This window comes from Podarcis vaucheri, assembly GCF_965113315.1.
Source record: "Podarcis vaucheri genome assembly, chromosome: 4".
NCBI classification, from domain to species: Eukaryota; Metazoa; Chordata; class Lepidosauria; order Squamata; family Lacertidae; genus Podarcis; species Podarcis vaucheri.
The window spans coordinates 8916767-8943065 of record NC_138762.1 but is presented as its reverse complement, the minus strand read 5'-3'; the positions used below and the strand labels follow the sequence as shown (position 1 = coordinate 8943065).

Genomic DNA, 26299 nt, shown 5'->3' with positions numbered 1-26299 from the left:
ATTGTTTCTCTTGTTTGTACAGTGGTACCTCGGGTTAAGTACTTAATTCGTTCTGGAGGTCTGTACTTAACCTGAAATTGTTCTTAACCTGAAGCACCACTTTAGCTAATGGGGCCTCCTGCTGCCACCTTGCCGCCGGGGCACGATTTCTGTTCTCATCCTGAAGCAAAGTTCTTAACCCGAGGTACTATTTCTGGGTTAGCAGAGTCGTATGTAACCAGAAGCGTATGTAACCTGAAGTGTATGTAACCTGAGGTACCACTGTATGTGGTGTCTTGAAAACATAATAAACACATATTTTAAATATAAATAATAATTTTTAAAATCCTCTTCCCAGGGAACTCTGGGAATTGTAGCTCTGTGATAGGGCTAGGGGTAGCGCACCCTTAACAAACTACAATTCCCAGGACTCGTTGTCGATTGAGGGAAATTGGCGCCAATGTGCTGATTATTGTTCCTGTGGATTTAAAGAACATGGATGCGGAGAATGAGTTTAAGATTGGGGAAAGGAGAGCCAGAAATTGACAGACACGTCCGTCCCTTGGGTGCAGGCAGGATTCCTTACCGTAGAGGCGATTCTTACCGTTTTGGCTCATGTTTCCTCTGAACACCTCTAGAAATTAAACAATAGCATCTTTTCCCAGCTCCAGGTGAAGAAAAGCCTCACCCAGTTTATTTCTCCCCAATTCAATGCACAGGAGGAAGAGCGGGAGCAAAAAAAATGGGCGAACCAGTTCTCTGGCTGGGGCCGTTCCTCATAGCATCTGAGAGAAAGGGAATTTTGGGCACCTGATCCTCCCAGATCTCAGTGGATTTACTGAGCACTTCCTGTCTCGTTGCAACAGATGTAATCCTGCACTGCATTGATTCTGTATTACTCACTAACTTAATTAAGAGCCAGCCATTCCTGATTTAATTGAAGGATAAACAGCTACGGTGTTCATTCCTGAGTCACACGGGAGGCTGGCAAAGGTATCCACAGTCAGGGCCGCTGAGAGCAGGATTGGGCCCTGGTGGGGGGGGAGGGAATCAGGCTCCCCCCCCCACAACAGCAAGGGTGGACTGGCTAGAAATCTTAACGTGGGGCAGAAAATAAATGTGGGGTCTTGTTTTTATGCTAATAATAAGTACGATGATATCCATACCTGTTCAGAATATTAAGATCTTAATGACTAATATCGGCAATATAAGCACACACACAATGGATGCTGAACTGTTCATGCATTTACGTTAAACTTGTACATCTAACACAACACAGTGTGTGTCACGCAACGAGTTTGCTGTATTCACGCAGCCGCCGCTTTCGAAACCCTGCAAATTTGACTGCAAGGAGATGGCACTGCGCAGCCAGAGTGCAGAAGCGAATGTTCGTACGTAATTGGGAATACTTAGAAAGGTTTGGTTTGCGGCACAAGTTTGCGGGCTGTTATCCAGAGTTGTGGGTGCACGGAACACGAAGAATATAGTGTTATGAGTTTTGATGGAGGGCTTAGGCTGAATGCCTGGGCTCCCTTCTAATTCTTGGAAAAGCCTAGCTAGCTTCCTGGCAAAGTGATCGATCACCTGGGCGATGGGCCATTAAGGGGAACAAAGGGAGAGGCTCTGTGCGAGATGGCAAGTGGGTATGTGGGTCCCCTCCCTCAACTCTCAGGTAGTTAGAAGGACAAAGGCAGAGTTGACCGTTGACTTGGAACCAAACACTGCAAACCCGGAAGTAAGTTTTCCGGTTTGTGAACTTTTTTCGGAAGCCGAACATGCTCCATTTTGAGTGTTACGCTTCCGGTTTGAGTGTTACGCTGAGGTCTCTCTGTTTTTGCTATTTATTTTGCATTTTTGTTTTTGCGGCTCTCTTTTTTTTGTTTTTGTGACTGTGTGGAACCCAGGTCAGCTACTGATTGATTGATTGATTGATTGATTGATTGATTGTGTGACTGCAGTACATTCTTTATTGCTTTCATTTTTATGGATAAATGGTCTCGTTAGATCAGGGGTCTCCAAGCTTTCCTTGCCTCGGGCCGGTGTCTCGAGCGATGATCGTTCAGCAGGCCGGAGGGCAGGGGAGCACACGCTCATACGCACGCGCACATGCTATTTCTGGCGCACTTCCGGGTTGGAGGAGCCCCGTGCTCATGCCCACAAGTATTTCCGGTGTTCCTCCAACCCGGAAGTGGGTCCCCGCGCCACGCCATTAAGAGCAGGCAGCAAGGGTTTCTGCGGGCCGGATAAACGAGTCCCTTGGGCCTTATCCGGCCCCCGGGCCGTAGGTTGGTGACCCCTGCGTTAGATAGTAAAATTCATGTTAAATTGCTGTTTTGGGGGTTGTTTTTAAAAGTCTGGAACGGATCAATCCGTTTTGCATTACTTTCTATGGGAAAGCACGCCTTGGTTTTGGAACACCTTGGTTTTGGAACGGACTTCCGGAACGGATTAAGTTTGAGAACCAAACAAATCAATGAATTTGCAAACGTGCAAATCCTATAGGCAAGGTAAGCTAATGGAGCCTGAATCAATCCTGGGAATTATGCAAATGTGCACGTTTGCTTATTTTATGCCGTGTATTGTCTCCCTACACCCAGGAAGGAAAGCAAAGAGTGAGGCCGCGTCATACCCAATTCTTTCCTTTTTTAAAAAACAAAAACTTAGTGGATACATCATTATGAGTGCCAATCAACTAATCAAGGCGCCCACAATCTGCATGCCGACAAAAGAATGCTGACTAATTTTTTTAAAAAAAGAAAGGTTGCTTAGTAGGTAAGGTGTGCCCACATGGCAACCGGGCAACATCTGCGCGCCCAGCTACGTATGATAGTTAGACATTGCACGCACCTATTTGTGGGGTTGTGGTTTTTTCAGTGCAAATAGCAGCTCCAGGGAAGCCTGATGAAGATCAGGGCTGCAGCATTTGGGGAGAGAGAGATGTAACAATTTACTCTCTTGCGGCAATCCCAGTTAAAGCTGGGAACTGTAGGATGGGAGCGTGCCCTAGTGCTCAAATCCTGCTTCCGGGTTTCGCCAAAGAGGCATCTGGTTGGCATGGGGAGGCATACTGGATTAGATGATCCATGGGCCTCATCCAGAAGGCTCGTCTTCACTTCCTCTCCATGCCTTCTTATGCTCCTCTCCATCTTCTCAAGCTGCTTGTTGGCATGGGATGGACGTTCCTCCTGGTGTCCATTCGGATTGGGACCGGAGCTCAACTGCGTGGGAGAGCTTTCCTCTATTACAAGTGCAACCTCTACTTACAACCATAATCCGTTGCGGAGGTCCGGTCGTAACAAGAAACGTACATAAGTAGAGGTGCACTTTTCCATAGAAAATACAGTGGTACCTCAGGTTACAGACACTTCAGGTTACAGACTCCGCTAACCCAGAAATAGTACCTCAGGTTAATAACTTTGCTTCAGGATGAGAACAGAAATTGTGCAGCGGCGGCAGCAGGAGGCCCCATTAGCTAAAGTGGTACCTCAGGTTAAGAACAGTTTCAGGTTAAGAACGGACCTCCAGAACGAATTAAGTACTTAACCCGAGGTACCACTGTAATGGGAAAGCGAATTGATCCATTCTAGACGATGAAAAACACCCCCTAAAACAGCAATTTAATACGGATTTTACTGTCTAATGAGACCATAGATCCATAAAATGAAGGCAATAATCAAGGTAAAGGTAAAGGGACCCCTGACCATTAGGTCCAGTCATGACAGACTCTGGGGTTGTGGCGCTCATGTCGCTTTATTGGCCGAGGGAGCCGGCATACAGCTTCCAGGTCATGTGGCCAGCATGACTAAGCCACTTCTGGCGAACCAGAGCAGCACACGGAAACGCCGTTTACCTTCCCACCAGAGCAGTACCTATTTATTTACTTGCACTTTGACGTGCTTTCGAACTGCTAGGTTGGCAGGAGCAGGGACCGAGCAACTGGAGCTCAGCCGTCAGGGGGATTTGAACCGCCGACCTTCTGTTCAGCAAGCCCTAGGCTAGGATGAGAACAGAAATCGTGCAGCGGTGGCAGCGGGAGGCCCCATTAGTTAAAGTGGTTTCTCAGGTTAAAAATGGTTTCTGGTTAACAACGGACTTCCAGAACTCACCTGGAGATGCTGTTGGGCGATTGAACCAGAGAATGTCTGCGCTCAAAGCAAGTGCTTTACCCTTTTTATGTTACGATGGGTGTGGGAGGGGAACTGGGCTGCGACAGCGCCAAGTGGAAATGTACAAACATGCCCCACTCCTGGCCCTTTTGTGTGTTCGGGGGAGAGGACGGTGGGACTGTGGGTCCCTGGGAACCGTGCTCGAGATCTGATCTGCTTTCTCTGAGATCTTAGATCTCATCTGGCAACCTCTTGATTTCTGCAACGGATGGCAGTGCATTTTTGCAATTTTGCAAAAAAGTTATATTGGGTTGCTGCATAGCTTGTTTTGGAAAATTAAGAGGAAAGTGGGGAGGAGAAGAAAGCACTTCTAGCTAGAAAGAGGGTGGTTTTGCAAAATAATTCTCCCATGCATTACCCTCCTGGAGCCGTAGTGGTGGTGGTGGTGGTGTTTAGTCGTTTAGTCGTGTCTGACTCTTCGTGACCCCCTGGACCAGAGCACGCCAGGCACTCCTGTCTTCCACTGCCTCCCGCAGTTTGGTCAAACTCATGCTGGTAGCTTCGAGAACACTGTCCAACCATCTCGTCCTCTGTCGTCCCCTTCTCCTTGCGCCCTCCATCTTTCCCAACATCAGGGTCTTTTCCAGGGAGTCTTCTCTTCTCATGAGGTGGCCAAAGTCTAGGAGCCTCAGCTTCAGGATCTGTCCTTCCAGTGAGCACTCAGGGCTGATTTCCTTCAGAATGGATAGGCTGGATCTTCTTGCAGTCCATGGGACTCTCAAGAGTCTCCTCCAGCACCAGAATTCAAAAGCATCCATTCTTTGGCGATCAGCCTTCTTTAGGGTCCAGCTCTCACTTCCATACATCACTACTGGGAAAACCATAGCTTTAACTATGTCACCATCTGCAGTGATCATGGAGCCCAAGAAAGTAAAATCTCTCACTGCCTCCATTTCTTCCCCTTCTATTTGCCAGGAGGTGATGGGACCAGTGGCCATGATCTTCGTTTTTTTGATGTTGCGCTTTAGACCATATTTTGCGCTCTCCTCTTTCACCCTCATTAAGAGGTTCTTTAATTCCTCCTCACTTTCTGCCATCAAGGTTGTGTCACCTGCATATCTGAGGTTGTTGATATTTCTTCCGGCAATCTTAATTCCGGCTTGGGATTCATCCAGCCCAGCCTTTCGCATGATGAGTTCTGCATATAAGTTAAATAAGCAGGGAGACAATATACAGCCTTGCCGTACTCCTTTCCCAATTTTGAACCACTCAGTTGTTCCATATCCAGTTCTAACTGTAGCTTATTGTCCCACATACAGATTTCTCAGGAGACAGGTGAGGTGATCAGGCACTCCCATTTCTTTAATAACTTGCTGTAGTTTGCTGTGGTCGACAAAGTCAAAGGCTTTTGGAAAGGCCATTCGCTGTTTGTTGCCGCAGCTTTACTGGCGTGCAAGTAGCTTTGCAGTCCTTTCCCTCTGTGTTCTCTAAGGAACCCTGAGGGAAGAGTTCTTAATGAGCCCATTTCACAGAAACGGAGCTCAGTTGGACCTGCCTGGGGCTGTCTGAAGGCAAGGCAAGTTTGAGACGATTGCCCTCAGGCTCACTGAGGTTGTAAAGCTGTGTCTGGGCTGAAGCACTTTAGATTTCAGATGGCAGCTCTCTGGATTGCTTAGCACAGGGGTCAGCAAACTTTTTCAGCAGGGGGCCGGTCCAATGTCGCTCAGACCTTGTGGGGGGCCGGACCATATTTTGAAAAAAATAGTGAATGAATTCCTATGCCCCACAAATAACCCAGAGATGCATTTTAAATAAAAGCACACATTCTACTCATGTAAAAACACGCTGCTTCCTGGACAATCCACGGGCCAGATTTGGAAGGTGATTGGGCTGGATCCGGCCCCCGGGCCTTAGTTCGCCTTCCCATGGCTTAGGATGCAATCTGGAACGTGGCTTCTTTTGAGGCAAGAGTTTCTGGCGGCAGCTTCTCAACTTCAAATCACACAGCAGCAGGGTGGATTTCATTTAAATCAAATTGATTTAAATCATTATTTAAATCACTAGTCAGTAAGACTTGATTTAAATCATTTTTTTAACAGAAACATTCATTCTTGCATATTTACAACCAGATGGAAGTTTCGTTTTCGGGATAATAAATTTTCAGAGTAGTTTTTACAGTCATATCAAAAATGATTGATTTCGTTATACTGTTAGATAATTATAAAATTATTGAGAGGTTTAATAAGTTAACTGTTTATATTTGGACAACTTTTCAGCTGTACAGTGGTACCTCGGGTTACATACGCTTCAGGTTACATATGCTTCAGGTTACAGACTCTGCTAACCCAGAAATAGTGCTTCAGGTTAAGAACTTTGCTCCAGGATGAGAACACAAATTGTGCAGCGGCAGCAGGAGGCCCCATTAGCTAAAGTGGTGCTTCAAGGTTAAGAACAGTTTCAGGTTAAGTACGGACCTCCGGAACGGATTAAGTACTTAACCTGAGGTGCCACTGTACTTTATCAGAAGGAGAAAAACAATCATTTCCTTAATAACAATCTAAGTAATTTATTTAACTAAAACAATAACATTATAGCATATGTTTCCAGGTTTGTTAACCGATGTGGTTAAACATGTTTTTGGTAAAACCAAAACAGCTTAGGCTGAGTTTTAGCACACATGAAAAACTTAAAACAAATCCTTATTTCCTGATAAATAGCCTTTGGACTATAATGTACCGTATTTTTCGCCCCATAGGGCGCACCGGCCCATAGGGCGCACCAGGCTTCGGGATGCAGGCTGCTATCTGCAAGCCTTGGGAGCCCGACGGGAACTTCCGCCGAACTCCCAAGGCTTGCAGATATCTGCAACGCAGCGCTCCCCGGGCTTCGGGCTGCAGGCCACCCAGAGGAAGTTCCCGCCGGGCTCCGCAGGCTTGCAGATAGCTTCCTGAAGCCTGGAGAGTGAGGGGTCGGTGCGCACCGACCCCTCTCACTCTCCAGGCTTCAGCGAAAGCCTGCATTCGCCCCATAGGATGCCCACACATTTCCCCTTCATTTGGAATGAAGGGAAAATGTGTGTGAGTCCTATGGGGCAAAAAATACGGTAACTTAAATAGAAAACTATCTTTGGAAAGATTTTTCCTCCAAAAGCATTTTATCTTTAAAATCCGATTAAAATTTTTAAAAATCTGATTATTATTTTTTTTAAAAAAATAATTGATTTTATCCACCCTATTTAGCAGTGGTTCAGCAATAACACAGGTGCCCTGATCTGGGTCAGTCTTGGCCCTGAGCAATACACAGCAACACATTTGCAGGAGGCTCTTAGCTTTCAAAAACAGTCCCAGCTTTCATAGAATCGTAGAATTTTAGAGTTGAAAGGGACCCCAGGGGTCATCTAGTCCAACCCCCTGCAAGGCAGGAATCTCAGCTAAAGCATCCATGACAGATGGCCGTCCAATCTCTGCTTAGAAACCTCCCGGGAAGGAGGTTTGTTCGCTGTTTTGACAAGGATACAGCACTTCTTATTAACCTTTGAAAAGATGCTGCAGATCTGAGCAGTCAGGGCAGCAGGGCTTTTGGGGGGTGGGGTGGAATTGAAGATATTGGTCTCAAGACAGCCTGTTCCGTTTGATTCTAGGCTGTGTTTGCACCCAGCACGAACCCTTCATGGTGGCTATTTGCCGAACGCGTTTTTTCCTCCTGCTTTTCAGCCCAGAGAACGCTGCAAAAGCAACTCATAAGTGTCGGCAATAAGATGCTTCCTGCCTTCGGTCTTATACCGTATTTTTTGCTCTATAAGACTCACTTTTAGCCTCCTAAAAAGTAGGGGAAAATGTGTGTGCGTCTAATGAAGAAGAAGAGGAGGAGGAGTTTGGATTTGATATCCCGCCTTTCACTCCCCTTCAGGAGTCTCCAAGCGGCTAACATTCTCCTTTCCCTTCCTCCCCCACAACAAACACTCTGTGAGGTGAGTGGGGCTGAGAGACTTCAGGGAAGTGCGACTGGCCCAAGGTCACCCAGCAGCTGCATGTGGAGGAGCGGAGACGCGAACCCGGTTCCCCAGATTACGAGTCTATCGCTCTTAACCACTACACCACACTGGCTCTCAGTGGAGCAAATGCAGGCTGCGCAGCTATCCCAGAAGCCAGAGCAGCAAGAGGGATTGCTGCTTTCACTGCGCAGCGATCCCTCTTGCTGTTCTGGCTTCTGAGATTCAGAATATATTTTTTCTTGTTTTCCTCCTCCAAAGACTAGGTGCGTCTTGTGGTCTGGTGTGTCTTATAGAGCAAAAAATACGGCAATCTGATGAAGGCACGACACGAAAGAAAAAGACGTTGGGAGGGAGAAGGAAAAGGATAAACTGGGGCACTTGTTTCTTAAGCTCTTGTTTTCACCTCCAGGAAACTGCTGCAGGTTGCGGTGCCCTTTCTCAAACGCCTCTCTCTGCCTCTCTTTTTTGCAGGATATGCGGAAACACGTGATTATGACACTCCTGGATACAGAACAGTCGTACGTGGAGTCGCTGCGGACCTTGATGCAGGTAACTGACCCGTGTGGAAGCAGAGGCCAGGGACTTTGAGCTTTGGTCAAACTCTGCACTGCTCAGATATACCTGTGCTGTTTTTCTTCTCTAAAGTGGTATCATATTGCTTTAAAGGCATGGTCTGAGTGTGGCCCGTGTTCAAAATCCTTTGAGTTTTAGGAGGGTAGCATCTAAAATAAAAAATCCCCCATGCCCATAATTTGCACACTATAACTTGCACACGGCATTCTCACTACCGTCTTGTGACTGGCAATCACAGTACAGTGGTCCCTTGGTTCTCAAACCTAATCCGTTCTGGAAGTCCATTCCAAAACTAAAGCGTTCCAAAACCAAGGCACTCTTTCCCATAAAAAGCAATGCAAAATGGATTAATCCGTTCCGGACTTTTAAAACAACCCCTAGAACAGCAATTACATGGATTTTACTATCTAACGAGACCATCGATCCATAAAATGAAAGCAATAAACAATGTACTGCAGTCACACAATCAATCAATCAGTCAGTAGCTGAACTGCGTTCCACACAGTCACACACACAAAAAGAGCCACAAAAACGCAAAATAAATAGCAAAAACGGACAGACCTCAGCGTAACATTCAAATCAGAAGTGTGGCGCTGAAAACAGAAGCATAACACTCAAAACGGAGCAGTCGGCTTCCGAAAAAAGTTCGTAAACTGGAACACTTACTTCTGAATTTGCAGTGTTTGGGTTCTACGTTGTTTGAGTACCAAGGCGTTTGAGAACCAAGGCACCACTGTACCAAATTTCCTTGTTAAACCTTTGCGTTGCTTATCTCAACCACATTTTTCATTGCATTTGCTGTTTGGTTGCAGAACGGCAGTGTGGTATAGTGGATGGACTGGGTCAGGGGTCAGCAACATTTTTCAGCCGGTTGCCGGTCCAATGTCGCTCAGACCTTGTGGGGGGCCAGACTATATTTTGGAGGGGGGAAATGAACGAATTCCTATGCCCCACAAATAACCCAGAGATGCATTTTAAATAAAAGCACACATTCTACTCATGTAAAAACACGCTGATTCCTGGACTGTCCGCGGGCCGGATTTAGAAGGCAATTGGGCCAGATCTGGCCCCTGGGCCTTAGTTTGCCTACCCATGGTCCCAGGAGACTCGGGTTCAAATTCCCACTCAGCCATAAAGCTCCCTGGGTGGATGACCTCGGGCCAGTCATGGTCTCCTCTCAGCTCGATCTACCTCTCAGGGATGTTGTGAGAGGGGGAGAACTGGGTACGCCCCCTTGGGGAGTAATGAAACAACCGTGATAATAGACCTCTTTTGGAAGTTACGGTGAGCTGGGAATGAGTGCCGTTCTAGTGCCTGCTGCCAGGTGGCTCCACTTTGTTCATAGACCCCCAAGGGGACCCCAGGGGTCATCTCGTCCAACCCCCTGCAGTGCAGGAGTGCAAATGAGGACAACAGGCCAAGATGCTTGGCTTAGTGTGGCCTGCAAGCCAGGGTGCATTTGATTTAAATCAAATTGATTTAAATCACTAGCCAGTAAGACTTGATTGAAATAACTAGTCTGTAAGACTTGATTTAAATCACTAGCCACTAAGACTAATGATGATGATGATAATGACGATGATAATAATAATAATAAGAAGAAGAAGAAGAAGTCCGATGAGGGAAGGTTATGGGAACTGGGTGTCTTTGACCTGATTCTACAAGGATGTTCTTACATTCTTTGACTTTTAGAAAACACCTGAAGGCAGCCCTGTTCAGGGAAGTTTTTAATGACTGATATTTTATTGTGTTTTTAATATTTTGTTGGGAGTCGCCCAGAGTAGCTGGGGCTACCCACTCTGATGGGCAGCGTATAAATTAAATAATAATAATAATAATAATAATAATAATTTATTTATACCCCACCCATCTGGCTGGGCTTCCCCAGCCACTCTGGGCGGCTTCCAACAAAACACTAAAATACAGTAATGCATCAGACACTAAAAGCTTCCCTAAACAGGGCTGCTTTCAGATGTCTTCTAAAAGTCAAAGTAGCAATACGGACAGGGGTGCCTGGTTTACCCGCAGGGAGGCCTGTCGGGGATTTCTGAGCACTTTTGGCTGAGCGATGCCCAGGAGTTTCTCTGTAACCAAGAAGCGCACCCTTCTCTCTCTCTGCGACTCCTTGCTTGGCTGCAGTGCCTTAGCAGGGCTGCCGGAAACAAGACCTGTTCATTCCTAATTCGGCAGAGCGACCCACGCCGGGCACTGGGAAGCTTTTGTCAGCCCAAACCCAGCCTGCGCTCGTCTCCGTGGCAACTGCATCCCGTTGCCACGGGATCCGGGGCTCGAGAGCAGAGCACCAGGGATGACGGCGCTGGGGATCAAGTTGTCAGGGAACTTGCATTCAGGTTTATTCCCCCTTTGGTGTGTGTGTAAATGCTATCTGACTGGGAAGACCTGCCTCCCCACGATTCATTTGCAGGTGTGACTTTGCTCTGAGGCAGCAATATGAGTCGTTTTTGTGCCTGCGGCATTTTTGATTCCACGGGAATCTATTTATGCCTTTTCAATTGTCCAAATGGGGGGCGCTTAGCTGTTTCCCCTCCCTTTTGGTCCACGTACAATAAATCCTTCCCACGCACCGCAACTCTCAAGTGTGAAAATTGGAGGGTTATTTTCGTACCCTTCGCCCTCTGCTTCAAGTCTCTAATTCACGGAAAACAGACTCGCCATTTCCGAAGGCCAGGCTCTCTCGACCTCCTTTGTGCAATAAGACTTTTTATTTAATGCTCTGAGTCCTTTTCATCTGTAAACCATAATACAGTGGTACCTTGGGTTAAGAACTTCGTTCTGGAGGTCCGTTCTTAACCTGAAACTATTCTTAACCTGAAGCACTACTTTAGCCGATGGGGCCTCCTGCTGCCACTGTGCTGCCGCAGTGCAATTTCTGTTCTCATCCTGAAGCAAAGTTCTTAACCCGAGGTACTATTTCTGGGTTAGCGGAGCCTGTAACCTGAAGCGTATGTAACCTGAAGTGTATGTAACCCGAGGTACCACTGTAGTAGTAGTAGTAGTAATTATTATTATTATTAATCCGGCTGGGTTTCCCCAGCTACTCTGGGCAGCTTCCAACAGAATATTTAAAAAACGACAAAACACCAAACATTAAAAGCTTCCCTAAACAGGGCTGCCTTCAGATGTCTTCTAAATGTCAGATAGTTGTTTATTTCCTTGACATCTGGTGGGAGGGCGTTCCACAGGGCGGGCGCCACCACCAAGAAGGCCCTCTGCCTGGTTCCCTGTAACTTCACTTCTTGCAGTGAGGGAACCGCCAGAAGGCCCTCGGAGATGGACCTCAGTGTCCGGGCAGAACGATGGGGGTGGAGATGCTCCTTCAGGTCTACTGGGCCTTTGAGGCCGTTTAGGGCTTTCAAAGTCAGCACCAAAACTTTGAATTGTGCTCGGAAATGTACTGGGGGCCAGTGTAGGTCTTTCGGGACCAGTGTTATGTGGTCTCGGCGGCCGCTCCCAGTCACCAGTCTAGCTGCCACATTGCCCTCCTTTTTACTCCATCGAGGAAGCGTTGTGGCTCAGAGGTAGAGCATTTGCCTTCCATGAAGAGGGTCCCAGGTTCAGTCCCCAGCATCTCCAGATAAGGGATGGTCTCCCTTCCTGAAACCCTGGGAAGCAACTGCCAGTCAGTGTAGACAAAACTGAGTCAAATGTCCCCATGTTCTGACTCAGAATAAGGCAGCTTCCTATAGGAAAAGATCAAGCCTATGGGTAGGCAAACTAAGGCCCGGGGGCTGGATCCGGCCCAATCGCCTTCTAAATCCGGCCCGCAGACGGTCCGGGAATCTGCGTGTTTTTACATGAGTAGAATGTGTCCTTTTATTTAAAATGCATCTCTGGGTTATTTGTGGGGCCTGCCGGGTCTTTTTACATGAATAGAATGTGTCCTTTTATTAAAAATGCATCTCTGGGTTATTTGTGGAGACTGCCTGGACTTTTTACATGAATAGAATGTGTCCTTTTATTAAAAATGCATCTCTGGATTATTTGTGGGGCATAGGAATTCATTCTCCTTTTTTTCAAAATATAGTCCGGGCCCCACAAGGTCTGAGGGACAGTGGACTGGCCCCCTCCTGAAAAAGTATGCTGACCCCTGGTCAAGCCAGTGGCTCATCTGTTGTTGTTTTTTTATAATTTTTTTATTGGTTTTACAGAACATTTTTTATAAACACATACAAACAAACAAACAAACAAACAAACATGTATAATTTCATATCCGTTTTTTTCATAGACCTTACTTCATCGACTTCCCCAAACATCCCCTTTGTGCATCCCAATTTCCAAAATTATTTCAGCAAATCCTAACACTTGGTTTTATCTGATTTCTCCCTTATTCTTTTCCTTTACTTAATCTTTTACAGCTGTAAACCCCTTTTCCCCCCCTAAAACCTCGACATTTTAACTTTCATTAATTTTACAATATTTCTTGAGATAAGTTTTAAATTTTTTCCATTCTTCTTCCGCCGTCTCTTTCCCCTGATCACGGATTCTGCCAGTCATCAAGCCAGTGGCTCACCTGTTCCAGCAATCCCCACATCCCTCCAGCGTGCTCAATCTGGTGGGACATTGGGGTTGTTGAAGCAGAGAGAAGAACAAAGCTGTATCTTCACCTCGGCAACGCAGCTTGTTTCTCACTCTGCAGCAGTATGAGGGCGGAACGCAATGGCGGTTCCGCTCAGCGGTATATCGCCGGCGAAACGGCCACTTCTCTGGAGTCCCTCTGTCTCCAGCTTTTTCCCCCCTCACCGTGCTGGGCGCTGGGAGCAGAGGGACTCAGGAAATGGCAGTCTCGCCAGCGACACACCGCTAAGCGAAGCCATCCTCGTGGTCTGCCCCTTGCACCAGTCCTGGGCGATGCAGTGGACGCTCGGGTCGCGAACGTGATCCGTGCAGGATGCACGTTCACAACCCGCAGCATCCACAACCTGCAGCGGCGCGTCTGCGCACACGTGGGTCATGATTCGGCGCTTCTGCGCATGTGGAAATAGCGATTTAGCGCTTATGTGCATGTGCAACCGCCCAAACCCGGAAGTAACCCGTTCTGGTACTTCCGGGTTTCGGTGGTGGTGCTGTGGGTTAAACCACGGAGCCTAGGACTTGCCGTTCAGAAGGTCAGCGGTTTGAATCCCCGCAAAGGGGTGAGCTCCTGTTGCTCAGTCCCTGCTCCTGCCCACCTAGCAGTTCGAAAGCACGTCAAAGTGCAAGTAGATAAATAGGCACCGCTCTGGCAGGGAAGGTAAACAGCATTTCCGTGCGCTGCTCTGGTTCGCCAGAAGTGGTTTAGTCTTGCTGGCCACATGACCCGGAAGCTGTACGCCGGCTCCCACAGCCAGTAAAGCGAGACGAGCGCCGCACCCCCAGAGTTGGCCACAACTGGACCTAATGGTCAGGGGTCCCTTTACCTTTACCTTTAACTCAAAAAAACGCAACCTGAAGTGTCTGTAACCCGAGGTAGGACTGTATATGGATATATCTAGCCCAGGCCTAGCAGGGACAGAGAATAAGGTCCTGGTTTTCACTCTTTGGATGTCTGATTCCCACTGTCAATAGCCTGGATCGGCGGCATTTGCTCAAAGTTGCGCTTATGCAGAATTCTGCATTGTCGTCATTGGAAAGCCTCGGGACGGGGCGTGCCAACCTTTGTGGTGCCAGGCTTTTTTCAAGCAGGGGACAAGGGGGCTTTAATTGCATGGCACAAAGGCAAACCCATCGACTCGCCGAAGAGGAGAGCTGGAGAGAGCAGCTGCATTGTGGGCTTGAAGGACAGGGGAAGATAATTACATCTCAGGAGCCTTTAATACGGCACAGTGAAATTCCTGGAAATGCTCCTGACTCATTCAGAGATGACATCTTTGAAGAGGGGAGACAAGGGCAGCAAAAGGAGCAATCCAGTTTTGATTAGCTTTTTAAATACCTACGAGACGCGGAACATTTCCTCCACCTTTGGAAAGTTATATAGCTGCAGTGGAAGCAGCCAAGATTTTGGTCTCTTTCGAATGTGACACTAAACTGTGTTATCGTCTAACATTGTGTATGCCATCAAATGCCAACAGTGTCCTTCAGCTCTCTATATTGGACAAACAGGCCAAACCTTACACCAAAGAATAAACGGACATAAATCTGACATCAAGAATCACAAAACAGAGAAACCAGTAGGAGACCACTTCAATCTCCCAGGACATTCTATACAAGATCTCAAAGTAGCTGTTTTACTACAAAGGAATTTCAGAAATAGACTGGAAAGAGAAGCTGCTGAATTGCAACTCATTACCAAACTCAAAACCATGGAGAGACCTGGTTTGAACAAAGACATTGGATTCTTATCTCATTATATATGACTAAGCCATTTTTCACCTTCTCACCCCTTGCCTTTTCCTGTAAGACCTATTGCAGTCGTTAAGAGTCGTCAACAGGCTCATCTCAGCTATCTGCCAATCTCCCATTCCCACCACCCTTCTGAGTAATACCCCTCCCCACCTTCTCACTATATAGAAGGATCTGGCAACTTCTGTTTCAGTGTATCTGAAGAAGTGTGCATGCACACGAAAGCTCATACCAAGAACTAACTTAGTTGGTCTTTAAGGTGCTACTGGAAGGAATTTTTTTTTATTTTGACTATGGCAGACCAACACAGCTACCTACCTGTAACTAAACAGAAATCAGGCTTCAGTGGCACAGCAGCAGCAGGAGGCCCCATTAGCTAAAGTGGTGCTTCAGGTTAAGAACAGTTTCAGGTTAAGAACGGACCTCCGGAATGAATTATGTACTTAACCTGAGGTACCACTGTAACATAAACCATGGTTTGAAGCTGGCCTAACTTTAGTTGTAGGTTTTAACTTCAGCTTTTAGCCTGCTCTGTGCTTCGATGGTCTATAATTCAAAGATTTGGGCTTTAACCATAATTGTCTTACTTGATTACTTGTTCTAGTTACAGGTAGGTAGCCGTGTTGGTCTGCCGTAGTCCAAACAAACAAACAGTTCCTTCCAGTAGCACCTTAGAGACTAACTACCATATTTTTCGCCCTATAGGACGCACTTTTTCCCCTCCAAAAATGAAGGGGAAATCTGTGTGCGTCCTATGGGGCGAATGCAGGCTTTCGCTGAAGCTTGGAGAGCGAGAGGGGTCGGTGCGCACCGACCCCTCTCGCTCTTCAGGAAGCTATCGGCAAGCCTGGGGAGCCCGCGGGAGTTCCCACAGGGCTCCCTAGGCTGTGGATAGCAGCCTGCTGCCTGGAGTGCAGGGCACGGTGAAGCCGCGGCTGGGGGCGGGGGAATAATTTTTTTTTCTTTATCCCCCCCCCCAGAAAAAACTAGGTGCGTCCTATGGGCCGCTGCGTCCTATAGGGTGAAAAATACGGTAAGTTTGTTATTGGTAAGAGCTTTCATGTGCATGCACGAAGAAGTATCTGAAGACGTGTGCATGCACACGAAAGCTCATACCAATAGTTGGTCTCTAAGGTGCTACTGGAAGGAATTTTTTGTTTGCATTCTGGATTAGTTATAGCTTCCGGGTCACCTTCAAAGGTAGCCCCACATAGAACGCATTGCAGTAGTCCAAGCAAGAGATAACTAGAGCATGCACCACTCTGGCGAGACAGTCTGTGGGCAGGGAGGGTCTCAGCCTGCGCACCAGATGGAGCTGGTAGACAGTTGCCCTGGACACAGAATTGACTCCCAGGCTGCGCACCTGGTCCTTCAGGGGCACAGTTACCCCATTCAGGACCAGGGAGTCCTCCACACCCACCCACTTCCTGTCCCCGAAAAACACTACTTCTGTCTTGTCAGGATTCAACCTCAATCTATATCAGGCTCCCCTCCAGCCTTGTAGCGAAGGACTCAGAAAGCTTTGCATCTGGCAGAACAAAGAGTGTGAATTCCTGCTTGGGCAACTTCTGGCTGAGAGAGAGTAGGGATGCAAGGGCTGTCAGTTCTGGCAACCATGTTATAGGGGCCGGTCCTGTCCTGAGAACTCTCTGCTTGTAAGCCTGTATTTTTGAATAAAAAGTTAACTCGACTGCTCGCCTCTTCAGTGCTGACACCAGCTCAATGGCAGAGGATCTCCTTTGCTTGCAAGAGGTCCTAGGCAAAGTAGAGCATCTCTATGGAAAAGTAGCAGGTGATGGAAAGGAGACTTTTCTGCCTTGGACTCTGGAGAGCTGCTTCCCTAACCTGGTGCCCTCCATACGTTTTGGGGAGCAGCTCCCACCAGCCACGCTAGGCTGGGGCAGATGGGTGTTGTAGTCCAAAAAATCTGGATGTCACCCACTTGAAGAGGTGTGTGTGTGTGTGCGCGCGCGCGCACGTATATACCAGCATATTCTACGTCACAAATCAGCATCTGGCTGAGCTGGATTGTTGTTGTTGTTGTTGTTGTTGTTTAGTCATTTAGTCGTGTTCGACTCTTCGTGGCCCCCTGGACCAGAGCACACCAGGCACTACTGTCTTCCACTGCCTCCCACAGTTTGGTCAAACTCATGCTGGTAGCTTCCAGAACACTATCCAACCATCTCGTCCTCTGCCGTCCCCTTCTCCTTGTGCCCTCCATCTTTCCCAACATCAGGGTCTTTTCCAGGGAGTCTTCTCTTCTCATGAGGTGGCCAAAATATTGGAGCCTCAGCTTCACGATCTGTCCTTCCAGTGAGCACTCAGGGCTGGTTTCCTTAAGAATGGAGAGGTTTGATCTTCTTGCAGTCCATGGGACTCTCACATACAGTGGTGCCCCGCAAGACGAATGCCTCGCAAGACGGAAAACCCGCTAGACGAAAGGGTTTTCCGTTTTTCAATGCGCTTCGCAGGACGAATTTCTCTATGGGCTTGCTTCGCAAGACGAAAATGTCTTGCAAGTCTTGAGATTTTTTTTCGCCCCCCCCCTTTTCTAAGCCGCTAAGCCTTTAATAGCCTTTTAGCAGCTAAGCCGCTAAGCCTTTAATAGCCGCTAAACCGCTAATAGTGCTAATCCGCTAAGCTGCTAATAGGGTTGCTTCGCAAGACGAAAAAACCGCTAGACGAAGATACTCGCGGAACGGATTAATTTTGTCTTGCGAGGCACCACTGTAAGTGCATTTATGTGTATTTTAATGAACTGAACAGAGTGAAAGGTTATGAGTCCTGAGGGGTGCACAGATTGTGTGAATGAACTCAGCGCTCAGCTTATATTTTTAGTTGCAGTTTTGATAATGTTTTTAATATTGTTTTAGAGATTCTAAACGCTGCGTTGATTTGTTAATCGCACGACTTGCCAATAATTGTGAGGTTTAGCTTATTTTTTATTTGCTGTTTCGTTAAGTTTTCTTTTATAGATTGCAACTGTTTCATTGAAAATCTGTTAATTTTTTCATACGACATATGCTGTATTCGCGACGTGCTATTATGTTTTATTACGTTATGGTTGTTTATCCATTGTAAGCCGCTTTGAGATTCATTTGAATGAAAAGCAGCGTAAAAATACAATCAATCAATCAGTCGGTATTGAATTGGATGGGTCTTGGTATCGGCCATCTTCCTGTCTCCTAAATGTCTGCTTTTCCGTCTCTCCTTCCCTTTCCAGGGTTACATGAAGCCCTTGAAGCTGCCGGAAAACGCCATCCTCTGTGATCCCGCCCTGGTGGACGAGATCTTTGATCAGATCCCCGAGCTGCTGGATCACCACGAGGAGTTCCTGGAGCAGATCAGCGAGTGCGTTCAGAGCTGGAGCGAGAAGCAGAAAGTGGGGGACATCCTGGTGAAGTCTGTGAGTTCAGCTTTTCCGACAACACGCACACACACAACCTCTGATCAAGGAGCCGGTATTCGAGATGGAGATCTGGCTTTCCTGGGTTACTTAGCCCAAAGGATGCAGGGTTTTCTGGCATATTTTATTTTATTAACTAATAATAATTTTATTTTATTTTTTATTTTAACTTCCTGTTCTTCTCTTTTTTTATATAATAATTTTTATTAATTTTAACGTATGAATTATAATACATACCACAAACCACTTATACAATCTTTTTTTTTACTCCCATCACCTCTGATGATCCCCTGTTTTAACCACTTCTTATGCATTTCTTAAATTCATATTGCCTTTAATTATCTTAACTAATCATCCTCCCCTTTATCCATTTTTGCAGTAGTTCCAATAATTCACCTCACAAAACGTCTTGCAAACCTACAAACGTAGTTTGAACATCACTATGACTTTTCAAATAATCTGTAAATTTACACCAGTCTTCTGTGAATTTCTGTTCCCTCAGATTTTGAATCCTTCCTGTTAGTTTGTCTAATTCTGCATAGTCCATTAATTTCATCCTCCATTCTTCTTTCGTCAGTAATTCTTCTTGCTTCCATTTTTGTGCCAATAATATTCTTGCTGCCGTCATTGCATATCAAAACAGCTTACATTCTTTTCTATTTATATCACTTCCTCCCATGCCCAGTAAAAATGCTTCTGGTTTCTTTATGAATGTATATTTCAACATTTTTTTCATCTCATTATATATCATTTCCCATTATATATATCATTTCCCAGGAGCTTACTGTCACTTCCTGACAGTAAGAGCTGTTTGACAGTGGAATTTGCTGCCAAGGAGTGTGGTGGAGTCTCCTACTTTGGAGGTCTTTAAGCAGAGGCTTGACAACCATATGTCAGGAGTGCTCTGGTGGTGTTTCCTGCTTGGCAGGGGGTTGGACTCGATGGCTTGTGGTCTCTTCCAACTCTAGGATTCTATGATTCTAAGCTTTTCACTTTTTTACATTCCAACTTCTGGTTCTTCTCATTCTACTATTTTACATTTTGTTCATCTGTCCACAGTTCATTATTACTTTTTAACTTTCCCGTTTCTTATCCAGAATACTCTTTCATATACTGTCTCTGTCTTTCAAGATTCATTCTAAGTCTGCCAGGAGTTTACCGTTATCACAGTAGTTTTTAAGATAATCTTTAAACATTATCCAATCTTTCATTAACTTTCTGTACTGAATTTCTTCTTAAATCTCCCTGTCATCCTTGCGAGTTGTAAATATTCTATCGTTTTTGCTTGCCAGTCAGTTTCTGCGGGGATGTTGTCACTTTTCCAGTTCTTTGCTATCAAAATCCTAGCCGCTGTGGTCGCGTACATAAAAAGTGGTCTAAGATTTTTCTTAATTTCCACGGACCTAATTCCTAATAGGAAGGCCTCAGCGTTTTTTTGTGAATGAGAGTTTGAATACCTTTTTAAGTTCATTGTATATGGTGTCCCAAAATTCTCCTATCTTACAATCTCACCACATGTGCATAAAAGTACCTCCCCCATTTTTACACCTCCAGCTGACCTCTGAACTATTCTTATACATCTTGGTCAATCAGCAATGCTAATTCGCGTTTGCTTGTTTGAAAAGTGATAATCCCCAGGGGCTGAAATTCCCCACTTCTGCGTTTTCCCACCTCCCCACTCTCTACGACTTCAGAGGGAAATGTCTGCTTGTCTCATGAAGCCTTTGTCTCGCTCCTCCCCCCCAGTTTTCCAAAGACATCCTGGTGAACATTTATTCTGCCTACATCGATAACTTCCTCAACGCCAAAGATGCTGTGAGGATCGCCAAGGAAGCCAGGCCAGCGTTTATGAAGTTCCTGGAGGTAGGACAGAAATCTTTTTTATATATATAACATTTTATGGGGTTTCTAAAAAATAACAAAATGAAAAAAACAGGGGGGGGGGGAATCACATCCAAATTAAACCATTATTTTTTTGTCAACTTCCCTCTGCTCCCCCTCTTGGTTCCATTATAATATACTTGTTCATGCACGTCCATAAAATCTTATATAGTCATACCTCGTGTTGCGTTTGCTTCATGATACGTTTTTTCAAGTTGCATCCCGCGGCGACCCAGAAGTAAAGGAAAGGGTTACTTCCGGGTTTTGCCGCTCGCGCATGCGCAGACATGCAAAATGACGTCATGCGCATGCGCCGATGCGGCGAATCACGACCCACGGGTTGCGTTCTGCTCAAGTTGTGAACGTGACTCCGGAACGGATCCCGTTCGCAACCAGAGGTACCACTATATACTTAATCCAATTTTGAAACCTTCTTCATCCTATTACAAGTGACTTTTAAAAGTTATACTAATGTAAAAATCTATACACAAAGCTTTCAAAAATATGCCTTAAACAGTTGCCCTAAAGTTGATGAATAAATGAGCAAATTAAGTTAATTTGGATATGCAGAAAATATTTAAAAATAAATTCAAGGAACCGCAGAAAGATAGAGGGGGAAGGAAGTCAAGTTTTGAAATGTTAAAATGAATGTAAAATTATTGAAATGTATAAACCTGAAAAGTATTTTTTTAAAAAAAAAAATAACACCTGATCTTCATGTTCTTTCAGCAAAGCATGAGGGAAAACAAAGAAAAGCAGGCGCTTTCAGACCTCATGATTAAGCCAGTTCAGCGGATTCCACGCTATGAACTTCTGGTCAAGGTGAGTCCAAGAGGCCTGGTTATTAATTGCTGTTCATAAATTGTTGTTACTAACTGTTGAACTGCTCCGAGATCCGAGGGCATAGGGTGGCGTATAAATTCAAATAAACGCTATCTCCAACTCCTTGAAAGATTCCATCAACGGTGTCTCCGAAAATTTGACACATCACTTGGGAAGACAGGTGAACTAATGCCAGTGTACTGGAAGAAGCAAAGATCACCAGTGCTGAAGCAATGATTCTTCAACGTCGACTTTGTTGGACTGGTCATGTTGTTTGGATGCAACTAATCTATTCTGAACTTAAAAATGGAAAGCATAATGCTGGTGGTTAACCAAATAGGTTTAAAGACTCTTTCAAGACAAATCTGAAAAAATGTAGTATAAACACAGACAACTGGGAAACACTGGCCTGTGAGTGCTCCAGTTGGAGAACAGCCTTTACCAAAGGTGTCAGGGGCTTTGAAGACACTTGAACTCAGAACGCAAGAGAGAAACGTGCTAAGAGGAAGGCACACTTGGCAAATCCACACCATGATCAACTTCCGCCCAGAAACCAGTGTCCCCACTGTGGAAGGACGTGTGGATCCAGAATTGGCCTCCACAGTCACTTACGGACTCACTGTCAAAACCGTGATCATGGAAGACAATCTTACTCAGCTACGAGTGATTGCCAAAGAAGAAATAAGAAATTCAAATTATTATTATTATTATTATTATTATTATTATTATTATTATTATTATTTGTTGTTGTTGTTGTTGTTGTTGTTGTTGTTGTTGTTGTTGTTTAGTCGTTCAGTCGTGTCCGACTCTTCGTGACCCCATGGACCAGAGCACGCCCGGCATTCCTGTCTTCCACTGCCTCCCGCAGTTTGGTCACACTCATGCTGGTAGCTTCGAGAACACTGTCCCACCATCTCGTCCTCTGTCGTCCCCTTCTCCTTGTGCCCTCCATCTTTCCCAACATCAGGGTCTTTTCCAGGGAGTCTTCTCTTCTCATGAGGTGGCCAAAGTCTTGGAGCCTCAGCTTCAGGATCTGTCCTTCCAGTGAGCACTCAGGGCTGATTTCCTTAAGAATGGATGGTTTGATCTTCTTGCAGTCCATGGGACTCTCAAGAGTCTCCTCCAGCACCATAATTCAAAAGCATCCATTCTTCAGCGATCAGCCTTCTTTATGGTCCAGCTCTCACTTCCATACATCACTACTGGGAAAACCATAGCTTTAACTATACAGACCTTTGTTGGCAGGGTGATGTCTCTGCCTTATTATTATTATTATTATTATTATTATTATTATTAACTGATGGCAGTATTCAGCTTCTGATATAGAGGAACAGAGAACAGTGCAATAGATATTTAGCAACCCAAAGAGCTAAAAACTTGACATTTGTTTTGTTTTCTTGCTGGAAGCTCTGCTTCTCAGGGTGCAAAACGTTTCTGCCCAGTCAAGAGACTTGCGGAACAATCTGTGTTGCAGCTACACTGAGTCACCATCTGTCAGAGCTGCTCTCAGATCCCAGCTCACAGAGGACCACGCTAGCCGGCAATACTGTATAAAAGTCTTTATTGCGTTACAGTTTCCATTTTCAAGCCGCAGCGTGCAGCTCTACGTCTTAGAAGCTAGACCGGCGAAGCTCCGTCTGAGTCTCCGCCTCCTGTACACCAACTTAATACCCTAGCCTTACTCCACCTCTTCCGTCTCTCCTTTCTTCTCTGGGTCCCTCTGCCCCCCTGGGTCTCTTCCTTCCTGGACTCTTCTGACGCTGACCCCCCGGACCCTTCTCCCTCCTTCCGGCGGGCTTTAGGACCCGGCTCCCTTTCCGGGCTGCTTACTGTGCCGCCTTCCTGTGTATTTGAACTTGGCGCGCGCGCCCAACCTTCCACCTTCCTCTTGACCATTTCCTCGCTCCCCGACGGAGGTGTGGCCAGTCCTGACTCATGCTCTCCCTCCTGCGGCGAGCCGCTGGATCCCGATACCTGGCACCCTTCCTCCCTACTGCGCTCTGTTGGGGAAGCTGGCCCCGATTTCCAACTGCTGCTCTCTGAGTCCCCTCTGGTCCCTTCTTCCCGGGGTGTCCCCCTGGGTCCCCCCCTTGCTCTGGCCACGGGCGCTCCTTTCTGTGAGTCTTCCGATTCACTGGAAAGACTCGGAGATCTCGGGCCGCTGTCTTCGCTCATATCTCCTTCTGATTCCTCCCCCTCGCTCTCTGTTTCCTCCCTTTCCTGCGCCTCTGCTCCTGAACCCCTGACACCATCCTTGTTATTTTAGAATTCTGCTTCTCGACTCTCCTTGAATGGAGTCGCTTCAGCGAATGCCCAGCAAATATTTACTGCAAAGAGGAAATAGGATGCTTGCATCTTTCCAGTTTTGTTTTGGCTTTTTTTATTTTTAAAAACGGGTTAATTCTCAAGGACCTTTTCGGCAAACCCAGTTGGGATGAATGGAAGAGCTCTGATGTGTTCTTGCAGGGACACCGGATTTCAATGGAACTTGGCACCTAGTTACGAACTTCTATTTGCCCTGAGAAGTTGTCCAATTTAGCCCAGCTGTTCTGCTGCCTGGATCCTGGATGGTGGGCTGAGATGACAGCTTGCTTTTCGGCAAGCTGCATTCCTTGAATACTTCGCATGCCTACGAGTCAGAGCCGCAGGCTTGGATCTGATTCCAGGAAAAGAGACAGTTACTCATTCAGGAGCTCTGAGCCCACCAGAGAGAAGAGAAACGAGATCCTTCGTGGTCCGTGTCCTCACAAACCAAAGTACTGCAGCAAACCATTTTATTTGTTTGTTCGCGGCGTTTATCACCCTATTTGGAGGTCAAGGTTGCACAAACGGGTCTCTTCCTTCCTGTTTTGTCTGCACAACAACCCTGAGGGGTAGGCTAGGCTGAGAAACTGTGACTGGTCCATGGTCACCCAAGTGAGTCCCTTACCTGAAGTGAGGATTTGATTTTTTTCAAAAATGTATTTTATTTTTAAATTTTCACTTTCACTTCACAAACAATTTTTTTTAAAAAAAACCCATCCAAAATACATACATAGTTTGAATTCCCTCCCTACTTCCCTTCATGGTTTCTTCAGGAATCACTTTCACTACTAAATCTCCCCTTTCGTTCCTTGTACAGTGGTGCCCCGCAAGACGGAAAACTCGCTAGACGAAAGGGTTTTCCGTTTTGGAGGTGCTTCGCAAAACGAATCTCCTATGGGCTTGCTTCGGAAGATGAAAATGTCTTGCGAGTTCCTGCTGGTTCCCCCCCCCCCTTTTTCTAAGCCGCTAAGCTGCTTATCAGCTGATCCGATCAGCTGATAAGCTGCTAAAAGCCACTAATAGCGCTAATCCGCTAATCCGTCAATGGGCTTGCTTCGCAAGACGAAAAAACCGCTAGACGAAGAGAATCACAGAACGGATTCTTTTCGTCTTGCAAGGCACCACTGTAATTATTTTTCTCTACATTCCTAATAGCTTAATACAGTGGTAGCTCAGGTTACATACGCTTCAGGTTACAGACTCCGCTAACCCAGAAATAGTGCTTCAGGTTAAGAACTTTGCTTCAGGATGAGAACAGAAATCGTGCTCTGGCGGCGTGGCAGCAGCAGGAGGCCCCATTAGCTAAAGTGGTGCATCAGGTTAAGAACAGTTTCAGGTTAAGAACGGACCTCCGGAACGAATTAAGTACTTAACCTGAGGTACCACTGTAGTCATAACTGCTTGGGTTAAATTAGTCCTGCTAATGCAGTTAATTGTTTACCAAATAATAATAATAATAATTCAAATACTCTGTATATTTCCCCCATTCTTATTTTAAAAATTCTTTCCTCTTGCTTCCTTATTCTTTCAGTAAGTTTTGCCATTTCTGCATGGTCCGTTAATTTTGCCTGCCATCCCTCCTCAGCAGGGACTGCATCTTCTCCTCATCTCTGCGCTTACATCGTTCCGGCAGCGCAAAGTCAGGATTCGAACCCTGGTCTCCCGGGGCCTAGTCTGACACTCTGACAACTAACTCCACACTGGGTTTCTCTCTAGTCATGCCTGATCAGCAGCCTGGCTTTCTAAAGCCCGGCCGCCAGATTTCCGAAGCCCATTGAGAAAGGAAGAGCAACACGGGAAGTGGCCTCGCGCTGTGTCAGACCCTTGGTCCAGCTAGTATTGTCTGCACTGAGTGGCAGCAGCTGTCTGAGATCTGAGGCACGTGAGTCTCTTCCCAGCCCTATGTGGCAATGCCACTGGGCATCGAAGCTGGGGTCTTCCATGTGCAAAGCAGACGCTCTAACCACTGTGCCGCAGCCCCTTCCCTACCGTTCCCATATTGTTATTCTGCTGCTCAGCCAACTTTCTTGACCAAGGAAGACTTGCAGAAATCCTGAAGGGCTTGCAGTGTAGATTTCACCCTGCGAGTCCCTGCAAAGTCTGTGAAACTTGTTGCTCCTAGCATGGCATGCTTAGAACTGCAACCTTAAGGACTATAAACTTGCTAGGTTATTTTTAACAAAAACCCAAATGACAAAGGGACTGTCTCGGCCGCCGAGACCATGCAACACCGGTCCTGAAAGAGCTACATTGGCTCCCAGTATGTTTCCGAGCACAATTCAAAGTGTTGGTGCTGACCTTGAAAGCCCTAAATGGCCTCGGCCCAGTAGACCTGAAGGAGCGTCTCCACCCCCCTCGTTCTGCCTGGACACTGAGGTCCAGCGCCGAGGGCCTTCAGGAGGTTCCCTCATTGCGAGGAGCCAGGTTATAGGGAACCAGGCAGAGGGCCTTCTTGGTGGTGGTTCCCGCCCTGTGGAAACGCCCCCTCATCAGATGTCAAGGAAATAAACAACTATCTGATGCTTAGAAGACATCTGAAGGCAGCCCTGTTTAGGGAAGTTTCTAATGTCTGGTGTTTTAATGTATTTTTAATCTTTTGTTGGAAGCTGCCCAGAGTGGCTGGGGAAACCTAGCCAGATGGGGTAGAAATAATAAATTATTGTTGTTGTTGTTGTTGTTATTGTTATTAACAAGCCAGGATTCATCCTTGATATGTAGAAGGATGTGAGGATCCAGAATTGGCCTCCACAGTCACTTACGGACTCATTGTTAAAACCGTGTTTATGGAAGACAATCTTACTCGGCTACGAATGATCGCCAAAGAATAAGAAGTAGACAGCCAGGCCAAGACAGATGAGAGCCTTTTCCGCGACTCCAGTGGGTTTTATTTATTTC

At 46.3% G+C, this 26299-nt stretch overlaps 1 protein-coding gene across 1 annotated transcript in view; it reads left to right on the top strand.

The window, feature by feature from the left end:
- The window catches only part of ARHGEF17 (Rho guanine nucleotide exchange factor 17), a 202164-nt gene that overhangs the window by 125002 nt on the left and 50863 nt on the right, over positions 1–26299 (top strand). The window contains exons 2-5 of the mRNA XM_082218958.1: positions 8551–8628; positions 18215–18397; positions 20144–20260; positions 21008–21100. Coding sequence (XP_082075084.1) covers positions 8551–8628; positions 18215–18397; positions 20144–20260; positions 21008–21100 — 471 coding nt within the window. The remainder of the gene's footprint in view (positions 1–8550; positions 8629–18214; positions 18398–20143; positions 20261–21007; positions 21101–26299) is intronic.